The sequence below is a fragment of the Quercus lobata genome, chromosome 8 (genome assembly GCF_001633185.2).
Source record: "Quercus lobata isolate SW786 chromosome 8, ValleyOak3.0 Primary Assembly, whole genome shotgun sequence".
Lineage (NCBI taxonomy): Eukaryota > Viridiplantae > Streptophyta > Magnoliopsida > Fagales > Fagaceae > Quercus > Quercus lobata.
The window spans coordinates 53,244,065-53,256,592 of record NC_044911.1 but is presented as its reverse complement, the minus strand read 5'-3'; the positions used below and the strand labels follow the sequence as shown (position 1 = coordinate 53,256,592).

Here is a 12,528-nt window from a genome sequence, read left to right as displayed (position 1 = left end):
CTTGTTCGGCCACTGAAAGAAAGGCTCATACTTCACCTTCTCTAGGATTTTGTGGAGAGGTTCTCGGAACACAGCATGGACTGTCTGAGCCCCAGTAGATCCAGATTACTCTATATAGTCCCTTCTCGGCCTGTTACTGTTGTTAAACCGTTCCGACCTGAAGTCCCTCATCTCCTGAGGGACGACCTTCGCTTTACCCTTCCCCATCTGCTGATCCTCCTCGACCCTTTTGTACTTGTCAATTCGGTCCATGAGCTAGCGCACGCTGGTGACTGGCTTTCCAGTGAGGGACTTTCTTAAGCCATGCTCTGTCGGCAAGCCCTTTTTGAACGCGCTGATGGCGACATCCTCATTTTTCCCTTCGATCTCGTTGTATATTTCCCAGTATCTATCCGAGTAGGCCTTCAGCGTCTCTCCTTCCCGCATGGACAGGGATAGGAGGGAATTGAGGGGCCGAGGGACTCTAGTGCTGGTGATAAAATGGGAACCAAAAGCCTGCGTCAGCTGCTTAAAGGAATCTATGGAATTCGGCTGGAGGGAATCGAACCATCTCATCGCCATGGGTCCCAAACTAGAGGGGAATATCCTACACATTAACGCCTCATCCCTGGTGTGGACGGCCATCCTTTGATTGAATTGGCTCATATGCTCCACTGGGTCGGACCGACCATTGTATATGGCAAATGTCGGTTGATGGAACCACCGAGGAAGCACTGCCCTCTCTATTCTACGTGTAAACGGCGACTGGGAGATGCGATCCAGGGCCTTACTCATGGCATCGTTGGCCAGGCCTTGGTAAGATGGGCTCTTGTGGCTGCGTTTACGAGGTCTCTCTTCCTCGTAGGAAAAGGTCTCGCTCGGAGGGGTTCTTGATCTTCGCCGGTATTCATTATCCTCGCCACTGCTAGAGCCCGAGGAGGGTAAAGGATGTTTCTGCTGTGCTCGGTGCAGCTTTTTCTTCAAGTCGTCAATCTCTTTTCGTAAAGCCCTTTGATCGTCTTTCTCACGGGATGCATGATCCTTCCCCTTTGAACGACCTTTACTCGTATGAGAGGTGTTCACGCTTCCCTCTCGTTGGTTATCTTGGTCGTTCCCTCGTTCGACATTTAAAAAATTGTCCTGCCATTGAGAATCTGCATGTCCGGTTTGGCGCGGGCCTGATCTTTCCATTTCTTACTGTTCACTTGTCGAGACGCAAATTCTTCCCACAGACGGCGCCAATTGTAAGGGCGGATTTTGGGGCCCAGGCCCAGTGAGTAGGCGATTCTGGCCCAAAAGACCCTCAACAATGAATTTGTAGAGAGTGGGTCGAAGAACTAGGTCAAGACAAAGTGCACGTAATTGTTAGCAAGCCATGCAACCATTTAAACGCGGGAACGTTTTATTAAGCCTCCTAGGATAACAGTTCATGGAACAACAACTTAGGCTTTTCTTACAGAACTTCTCTCCTTTTCTCTCTCTTTTCCTTACTTTTTGCTTTTCCAGCTTCCGATCCCCTGATCATGAGGGTTTTCTTCTCTTATATAGCATCCTTCGAATGATAATGGCCCTACACTTGTTGATCATCTAGGCCTCTACTTGAGTGTCTGTCCCATAGGACATCATCCTCCTTTTCTGTGAGTTGCACTGGCCAAGATAATACTATTCTCCTGTCCTCTCCACATTAATGCGGCTGGAAATATAGCTTCCTTGCATTTAATGCGGCAGTTGTGGTTGCCCCCCTGTGCGTCCAGCATTTTCCTTCGATTTGGGACGATTTCCCAATATGTGAAGGGTGTGCGTTGGATTCCCATTTGATGCGCCCGAGGAGACATTCCTCCTCGGACGCCTCTTAGACAGGCCCGGCCCGACCCAACAGGGTTGGGCTGGAAGTCCTCTGACCATGTCCTCACCTCTTGTCATGGTTGGGCCACGCATGGGTGCCAAGGCCCACTGTTGACTGATGAACTTTTACCCCCACAATATATATTAAATATACTCAGAAACATTGAGGAAAAGTAATTTTTAACACAGATTACTAATAAATGGGAAAGTATAAAATTACAAATACATAAATAAGTTTTCTCAAAAAAAAAAAAAAACATAAATAAGTTTGTAACCATCTCAAAAAAAAAAAAAAAAAAAAAAAAAAAAAAAAAAAAAAAAAAACCTCGCAAGTCAGCTCATTTTAAGTCGTTTTTAGCTGCCGATCGACTGTTATAGATTAGTTTTATTATTATTATTATTATTTTTTCTTCCTCCCCCGAGCTATTAAATTGATTGATTTTCAAATAATTATAATTCTTATTACTAAACGTGCATTCTTTATTGATTTCACTAGCAAGTCAGCTTACGTAAGATGTGACTCGACTGCACAATTATTTCAACGAAAATTTGCAAGCATTTATTCAATTGTTCAATCTTTTATACAATTGATAGTAGACAAATTGCTTAAAAAGGAAGACTTTTAGAGTATAGAGAGTATAGAGTATAGACTCCCATCTCCACTCCACTCCATTAGTGTGTCATCAAAGCCTGTGAGTCTTGACTCTTGGACAAAACATTTGTTTGTTCTATAACTAATTTGGCCTTAGATTTATATGGTTCAATTAATGCATGGAAAATGGTGCTCATATCTAAAAAAATAAAACATAGCCATTCGATCCCACTTTATATGAGACTGTCTTTTATTATTTATTTTTTTATTTCCTCAGAAGTAAAAAGAAATGAGTAAAGATCAAAGTAAAAGAACCAAGCAAAAAGATAAACCTCCCCCAAATTGGTAATCCTCCAAATCTTTAATTTTTTTTTCTTCTTTGGGTTTGGATGAATGACCCATTAAAGATTTACATTCACCTCATTCTGATTTGCCATTTTTTTTTTATTATTTCAATTTCCAAATACACAATCACCTTAAATTAAAAACCTTTGTAGTGAATGTTATAAAACGTTGACTACAAGAATGGAGCATATATAATTTGATTGATTCGTTTACTCACATTCTATTTTAAGGTTAATTAATTAATTTTTGGTTTTTGGGTTTGCTTAGTTGCAACAAACATGTCATTTGAGTGGCTCAGAAGCTACTAAATCTCTCTCTCTCTCTCTCTCTCTATCACTCATAGATGTCGTGTTAAGTAAAAATAGTATAATACTAGTATAAACTATAAAATAATTGAAAAGTCGGTTATATCCACTGGCATAGTTGCTACTAGAAATTTCTTTGAAGCTTGCTATATACACTTTTATATAAAAGCAAAATATATTTATATTTTAAGATATGCTTGTCTTGTGCTTAGGAGAGAGAGATATCCTAGACTAGAAGGTTAGATTAGAAAGAAATAGGGGAGAGGAACCCTATAACAAAGAGGATCCTTTGCTTCCTCTAATTCCTACTTTCCAATTTTTATGGGTTGGTTTTGCCTCTAACGTGCAGCACACAACCAAGCCGCCAATAATTATAGTAATTCTTCACGCCAAGAACTTGCTCTCCTCAACCCACTCATTATCGTTTGACTCATCACCATCAAATATATATTATATACAAGTAACTACCAATAATGCATGTATAATGCCATTGATTTTGTTATAGGGAGAGTCAATATTTGCATATTATGGTAATTATTATAATTAAGTAGGTGGAAATTAATTTCTACAAGAATTATTGTGGGAAGAATTAACACATGAGATGAACTATAATAGGAGGAAAACATTAGCTAGTTTAAGTAACGTAGTTTGAACTATTATTGGTAAAAATAAGTTTTGACAACCCAAATAAAAAGAAAAAATAGAAAGAGAAAGGAATCGTTAGATTTATACTCGGATTAGCTTTCTGAGTCAGAATTTCCTCCCCTAACTTAAAAAGAGGAAATTTCTACATGAATTAGTATGGAAAGAACACACGAGAGGAAAACATTAGCTTGTTTAAGTAACATAGTTTGAACTATTATTGGTAAATTTTTTTAGTGAAGTTTTGACAACCGAAAATAATGTTGGATTTATATTTGGATTAGCTTTCTGAGTCAAAATCCCCTTTCCTAACCTAAAAAGAGGAAATGTGATCAACTTGAGTAATCTAATCCTTGGGAAAGAAAAGAGATTGAGATTTTTTTTGAAGTTGGATTAAATCGATGACATACATATAATATATGTTAGTGGCAAAAAAAAGATTGTACGGATTAGTTGGTTAAGCATAATAATATGTTATTATCAACTTGTTGGTAAAGTAAAGTATAGTTGATAATGTGTAATAGTGCTTAAGCTAAGTTGACCGAATTAAGGATTCCTAAATTCAGCAAAATTAAGTTTGCTAACTCTTTTAGTCAAATAAGCTCCGCCACATCAAGCCCTATTAATAGAGGCGCCCAAGCTGGAACATAGAGCACAAATTTGACTCACACCCAGTCATAGCTAAGTTTGCTATGCCTACAAAACTGTGTTTGACGAGATGATCACTATATTAAAGACTTTACTATCAAGTTGCTGTTTGCATGATTAATTGATTATACAGTGTTGATGTGCAGTAGGATGAACATTGGTACACTCAAATCATTTACTCTAGACCTTCTCAAAAAAAATAAAATAAAATAAAATCATTTACTCTAGAAGTTTTATCACTTAAATCATTTATTCTATAAGTTTTATCCTAGAAAGTGTAGTTATGCCAAGTAAATATCCTACTCAATTGCCACATTTACTGTTTTTAATAATAATTTTACTATTAATGCCTCGGGATCATGTTTTGTGTTCATTACTTCATCATCTATGTCTTCTGTCTATATTATCTATATATATATATATATATATAAAGCTATAAAAAATGTTAATATAATGGATTTTTTTTTTCAATTCATGACTCTTAAAATATAAAATTATCAAGGGAAAATTTAACGAATGCTCTAAGGGTATTGATATTGTCTTGTGATATTATCATTTTTTTAGTGATGAAAATTGGGTCATAGAAATTGTGGTTGCACTAAGTGATGATATCTTATTCAACATTGTCACATGATATTATCATTGTTATTATTTTTCAATAAAATTAATATATTATATATTTCTATGACCAAAACTGTGCAAGTCACGGCCATTAACTAGCATGTACATCAACAATTTGTCATCTCCTTGGAAAGGAAGTGTAGGGGTAAAGTCTCCAGATCAAACAAAGGGCCTTGGGCCCCATATGGAATTCGACCACACCCGAGGAGAAGGTGTAGGCGGCAAAAAGGCTCCCGACCCAATTCTTATGAGCCCAAACTTGTTTAAAAGGCTGTCCGAGGAGAAATGTCTCCTCGGACGTACCAAGTATGGCTCAAACATGCACCCTACCAATAATAAAGAATCACTCCAACGAGTATTAGTGGCAGGGATGAGTCTCACAAGCCTGTGAGAGGGAAGAGAGTATAAGACGTCAAGGGAAAGACTACAGCTGCCACATTAAATGCATGACAGCTACCTTTCTGGCCGCATTAATGTGGAGAGGACTGGCGAACAGTGTTACTTTGGCCACTACAACTCACAGAAAGATGGGGGAGATGTCTGATGGGACGGGCACTTAAGTGAAGGTCCAGATAATCAACAAGTGTAAGGTTCTGATGACTTCAAGGGGGCTATATAAGAGAGTGGACTCCCTATGAAGAAGGGGACTCGAAAAAAGGAAGGACTTAGAACAGAAGAAGGAAAGAAAGACCATAGCCTTTGATCAGGAACAGAGGTGCACCCCATACGTCTCCTCGGACCGAATATCCAATGGACATGAAGGAGATTTTCTTATGTTCAATTGTTGCATGGCCCAAAGTTAACTAACACTCACTTTGTTTGGGCCTAGTTCTGCAACCCGCTCTCTACAAATTCATTGTCCAGGGCTCCTTGGGCCAGAACCCCATACCTATTGGGCTTGGGCCCCGAAACGTGACCCTACAGGAAGAAAAAAATATTTTCCTTAAAAGATAAATATCATAAATTATCTCGAACAAAAAGTAATTAAAGATAATCATAAATTCTCTCAAACAAAAACAAATTAATTTACAAGTGTGTTATATCCAAAATTATAACTTATTATGGCTTTTTACACATATCATCCTTAAACTTTAATGTGACTATCATTTTATTTTTACACTCTATTTATTTCAATGATAATGTTTTCTAAAAAATAAGTCATTAATATAATAAAGTTTTTTTTTCTTTTTTATTATTGACACTCAAAATAGAAAATTAATTCTTAACATTATCTTATGATATTATCATTTTTTTAATGATGAAAATTAGGTTATAAAAATCATGATTGCACTAAGTGATGATATCTTACTCAACATTGTCACATGATATTATCATTTTTAGTATTTCTCAATAAAAATAATATATTATATATCTTTATGACCAAAATTGTGCAAGGCACAGGCTATTAACTAGCATGTACATCAACAATTTGTCATCTCCTTGGAAAGGAAGAAAAAGAAATTTTCCTTGGAAGATAAATATCCTAAATTATCTCAAACAAAAATTAATTAATTTACAAGTGTGTTGTATCCAAAATTATAACTTATTATGGCTTTTTACACATATCACCCTTAAACTTTAATGTGACTATCATTTGATTTTTACACTATTTATTTTGGTGATAATATTTTCTAGAAAATGAGTCATTGTTCAAAAAAATATTTTCTATAAAACTATCTCATCTTCCTATGTTTAGTAATAATCTTAAATGAGTTGAAATTTTTTTTCCTAACTTTCATTAATTAGCTTGCTATGAGATAGGAGAAAGTATTTGATATCTAATGATACCATGTCAGCGGTATCAAAATCCAATAAGTATAAAACATGTCTGTAAAAAATAACTACCTCACTAACAAATGAAAGACATGTGTTAGTGGATAATTATTTTTGCACATATGTCTATTGTTTATTGAATTTTGATACGGATGACGTGGTATCATTTGATATAAAATATTTTTTTGTGAGATAGAGTTGTTTTCCAAAGATAAAAGCCATACTTAATCTCTAAATATAAACCATATTTAATTTGTTGACCAAAGATAATTTTCATTTTTACTCATTTTTTCTGATACTACAAAACACTTGAAAATACAGAAAATTATATTTATACAAAGGTTTTCATCGAAACAAACGGAGTGTTATTCCCTTGATTTGAACAATTTATTCTCTAAATTTTTCCCAAAAAAAAAAACCCTACACTCTAGTTTTGTAATTAACAAATTATACTTTTATTAGTATTTTTCTTTAAGAGCATGATGTATATATAGTTTTTCCATATCATCTATAATGTATCATTTTTATTATGAACATGTGATTAAATCTGTTAATGATCGGGTAACTCTACTGCTCATCACATTGTTAGACATGTCAGTAGTTTTTCGATGTGGATGGATGATAGTCATCTACATCTTAACGCTGTAATATTAGTTGATTTGGTTATTCCTTAGTAACAATATTATAGCTTTCTTCTTCCAAAAAAAATCTGTTAATTTTTAAGATAAATACTAACAGAGTGCGTAATTTGTTACAAACTTAATTTGCAATGGGTTAATTGTTCAAATCGAAAGTTTATTGACCAAATTGTCAATTATATCAAATTTTAAGGACAATTTTGGCATTTCCCTTTTTCAAATATTATTACTTGCTTAATGCTTATTATGGCTCAACTTTTAGGTATGCATTTTTTATCCCCGAATAGCTTTTAACTTTCGGTATGCTTTGCTTATTATAGTAAGATTTCAGAAGTCTTACGCTATGATGTTGATTTATAGCATGCTTTTAACCTTTCTTAAAATATCCCTCAGTTTTATTATATATATGTATCAAAATCGGACTTTTGTACGTGCCAACCATGGACTTTGTTATGGCTTCTAGCCAACTCTATATAATAAATATTGGTTTTATTATAGCACAAAGTGTTTATTTCAAATAAATGTGGAGAATAATAAACTTTGGTTACCATCTTTAAGCCTCAGTACTTGAAAGAGCCTAGACTTTTCGTGGCTTTTGCTTTTAATTTCTTTGAACTCACATTAAATATGTTATAGTTTTTTACTTTGCTAAGGAATTGTAGTATGGGCTAGTTATTTTCAAGTTTCAACATTGTGTTCATTTCACTAAAGCCAGATTCTCACAAATGTGGAATTTCAATCAATACACTTGGTGTCTATCCATATCATCCGATCCAATCAAATTAATGAACCTCTATGATTGGCTTTGAGCATAAACTATGCCCCAGATTATTTTATAAATCAAGTAGTCATTTGGTTATTCAAGAGGTGACACAATAATTAATGAAAACTAGATGGATGGGTGGGTCACTAACACATGAACTGATTGATTAGAAAGGAGTATGCATGACATAATAATGCATTATGTAACAATCACAAAGATACAATTTTTTTTTAAAGAAATTCTGTGTTCATATATTTTGTGAAGCTTATTGTTTACAGAAGAAGTAAAAGAAAGCTAGAGTACACACTTCGATATGAATATTACATGCAACAGAGTTTAGTTTGCACAGACTCAACAAGAAACCCTTCAAGCAACAAAAAAGTGAAAAAAAGCCACAATACTCCTCCTCACTTTTTACTTGTAAAGGACCCCTCCTCTTTTCGATCTTAAATTTTCTTGCAGTCACTTGGATTGTGATGAAACTAGCTAGAAAGACCCTTATCAAAAAGCAAGATTAATGAATATCCGAAAAGTAGAAAAAGTTTCAACTCTGAAGATTACATATCAATAATAAGGAAATGTAATTTGAGTCTAATAACCATTTCCAAATAAGTAAAATAAGAAATACAAATTTTTTTCACAACATGATATAATTTGTTGTAATTTAAATATCAATTTCACTTAGATCTATCACTAACACCATTTTTATCATGCACCAGTTACATATAAACAATTACGAGAAATGTTGTATTCTTAGACTTTTTTTTTTCTCACTATTGGATACAAATAGAAGTGTAAAACATCATTGGATGGTGGATTTGAGAGTGTTTTTCTTGTTATTATTAACTTGGCTTTTAGCTTATTTTGGGTGAGTGTTAACTTTTGACACAATAGAAGTGTAAAACAATAGTGGATTTGAGAGTGTTTCTCTTGTTATTATTAACTTGGCATAGCTTATTATGGGTGAGTGTTAGCTAGAAAAATAGAAAGAGGGCACACAAGAATTTGATGCAATGGTTGGTAATGCAAGCATGAGGGCAAACATAACATATTAAGAGAAGTGAGAAATTAAAAAGAAAGGGAAAGAAAGTGGAGGGAGCACCGCAGATTCCGTGGGTTCCAGGCTTGCACTCCAATCATCTCATGCACAATCGTTGAGGCAAAGTAATGGGTTTTGCTTTGCTTGTTACCCTACACACACACACCCACCCTTATCCCAAATCTCTCTCTCTTTATTTCCAAAATAGTACGTACACATCTAAATTTAGAAGCGGTATTCAATGCATCTGGTGCAAATATCTCTTCTCTCTCGCATAGAGGTGGATCGCACACGTAATTTGCTCCTAAATCTGCCTGTAATTTGCTTTCTAGTTTCTACTAGTATTTTTTTTCTTCTTCAACAAAACGTGTGTGAAGTAACTAAATTGAAAGTCTACATAGCACTGTTACTGATCCATAGGCGCCTTCAAAACCATCACTATAATGTAACATGCTTTCCCCTTTTTTCTCTCAGGTCCCAACCCAAATATAGAGATCTCTCATGTACTGTGTGTTTGTGTGGGCTTCAAGTCCCAAGCTCTGTGAAACATTAATTAAAGAATAAATATATTATATTTCATGAATTGGAAAATAGCTTTAATATAACCAGGAAAAAAAAGAAAAAAAAGAAAAAGGAGTATTCCTTCTTGTTACTAGGCTGGCACTAAAAAATTAGACCCTTTTACGCTTGAATTCAATCAACTTCAAAAGATATGGCCAAATCCTTGAATCTCAACTATAAATCATATTACAATTTGGAAATAAACTTGAGTCTTATGAGAAGTACTATTTTCACAATATTTTCATAACAAATCTTAAGTAGTAAATTATTACAGGTTTTTAATATAATTTTACTACTGAAATTACGTTTTTGCCTACCAATAACAACAAATAACAACTTACCACGTAAAATTTGTTATAAGAGTGTTATAAAAATACGATGAACTTAACATTTTCCGAGTCTCATATTAAAATCTAGATGGTGAAAAACAGTGAGTAATATACTGCCAGCCTCTGGAATGTGCTTGTGCTAAGACGTGGGACGGTATTTGCGCGTGAGGTTTGGATAAATATATATTTAAAATAGGCAAAAATTAGGGGGGGTAGCACGCTTATTTCGTGCAACTAAGCCTTGGTGGTGGGATTAGTTTTCAATTGGAGAAGAGTGCGTTGGCAAAGTGTGAGAAAGAGAGTGTGAAACGGACTTCAATACGCTTAACAACCTTTACCATTCTTTTCCATCCCTCTAATTTTGCCTATTTTCGGTTACAAATTTTGTTTTTTTTTAGTTTCCACCCTTTGTTTAATTTTGCCTAAATACAATCTCTTATTTTGCCAATTAACTCTCTCTCTCTCTCTCTCTCTCTCTCTCTGTGCTTCACTAAAAATCCCATAACTTCCCAATTCCATCCAAACTAGGCTAATATGTGTAACTTCGGGGGTTAAAAAAACCCAACCAAAGAATCATTGGCAGACTAATTCACACTCACTGTTCTATTGGGTATCCATAATATTTATATATCCCTTTCTCTCTATATATAAATTCACTACCCCACTCTCCTTCCCTTGCTTTTTTCATACCCTCCAACCTTTTCTCACAAAAGCTCTCTTTTTTTGTTTGGGGTATTGGAGGAGGAACAGATGGAAGCTCAAGAAGAAGTCATGATGGGGTCTAGAGATCAAACCCACATCGTCAAAGGCAAGCGCACCAAACGCCAAAGGCCTCAATCCCCCATCCCTTTTGCCATGATCACTACTACAAGTGGAGATGATATTACTGGTGGTGGTAGCGGTGGTGGCGGCAGCGGCGGCACTACTACTGGCGGCGATTGTTACAATGTTGATATCCTCAATACCAACAATATTATCAATTGGTCACCTCCTGCCACTACTTCAACTGAATTACAAGATAGCACTGAGGAAGAAGAGGACATGGCCAATTGCCTAATCCTTCTAGCTAAAGGACAATCCGTTCGCGGCCGCGGTGAGTCCCTCAAACAAGTTGAAGAAGATGTTGCTGCTGCTGCTGCTTCTGCTTCTGCTTATAAGCTTAATAGTCGAAGAGAGGCGGCAGGCACGGGAATAGGTCCAGGCACCGGCACAGGCATAGGCACGAGTACGGGTACGGGTACGGGTACGGGTACAGACACGAGTAATAAGGCTGGATGTTATATTTACGAGTGCAAGACATGTAACCGGACATTCCAATCATTCCAAGCGCTCGGTGGGCATAGGGCAAGTCACAAGAAGACTAAGGCCTTGGCAGCAGCAGCAGAAGAAAAGAAGCAATTTTTATTGTCTTCGGAGGATGATAGTATTGAGGAAGCACAACAACAACAACAAGTGATCATCAAGAAGAATAATAATGATCATTTCTCTTCATCTCTTTCTCTACAATTGAGTAATAGTTCTAGAGGTTTGTATAGCAATAATAACAATATTAACAGGTCAAATAATAATAATAAGGTTCATGAGTGTTCGGTTTGTGGTGCGGAATTCACGTCCGGACAGGCCTTAGGTGGTCACATGAGACGGCACCGTTCACCTATGGGGACAAGTAGTAGTACTAGTTTGTCTTTGACAGCTCCAATAGCTTTGGAATCTGATCAATATCATCAGGAACAACCACCAAACAAGAAGCCAACACACATGCTTTCATTGGATTTGGATCTCAACCTTCCTGCCCCAGAAGATGATCATGATCATGTTCATGGAGTTGAACAGAAATTCCCATTTGCACCGAAGCAACAACAGCAACAGCAACAACAGAAACAACAGCAACAACAATCAACTAGTCTTGTTTTCTCCGCCCCAACTTTGGTGGACTGTCATTACTAAACAAAAGGGTCAGAAATTTTTTTATTTGTTTATTTTCAATTTGTTTATCTTGCACGATTTCTCAAGCTCATTTGAGGAGAATTATATACGGTAATTTGTTTTTTTGTTTATATATATTTTACCATTCAAAAACTATAAGATTCTTTCAATTATTTTTATTTTTATTTCCTTCATATATATGGACTTAAAATTCTTTGTTAAAGCAAGTTGTGTTGTGTTCTTAAAGGCATGTTGTAATTCATGAAAAGTGCATGATATAGAGTCCTTTTCATCTTCTTTTTGATTGGTTTTTGTTCTTTTCAGTGGGAGGGAATGTGATAAACACTTTGAGAGAGAGAGAGAGAGAGAGAAAGAGAGAGAGAGAACTATGGGTGTTTGGCTTTGGTTGTCACCACTCACCACCACAACCAAAAGCGTGGTTTAGGTTTCATTATTTTGTTTACAAAGAAAGCCTCTCTCTCTCTCTCTCTCACACACACATATATTATAGCCAGTGACAAG

At 35.7% G+C, this 12,528-nt stretch overlaps 1 protein-coding gene across 1 annotated transcript; it reads left to right on the top strand.

Moving 5' to 3' along the window:
• The first annotated feature begins 10,566 nt into the window (after positions 1-10,566).
• LOC115957597 (zinc finger protein ZAT5) lies at positions 10,567-12,160 on the top strand. The gene has a single exon (XM_031075887.1). It carries the CDS (start codon positions 10,831-10,833, stop codon positions 12,025-12,027), a length of 1,197 nt encoding a protein of 398 aa, XP_030931747.1. The 5' UTR covers positions 10,567-10,830; the 3' UTR covers positions 12,028-12,160.
• Positions 12,161-12,528: the final 368 nt, after the last annotated feature.

Coding starts and splice junctions, on each gene's coding strand:
- LOC115957597 (XM_031075887.1), top strand. CDS start 10,831: ATGGAAGCTCAAGAAGAAGTCATGATGGGGTCTAGAGATCAAACCCAC.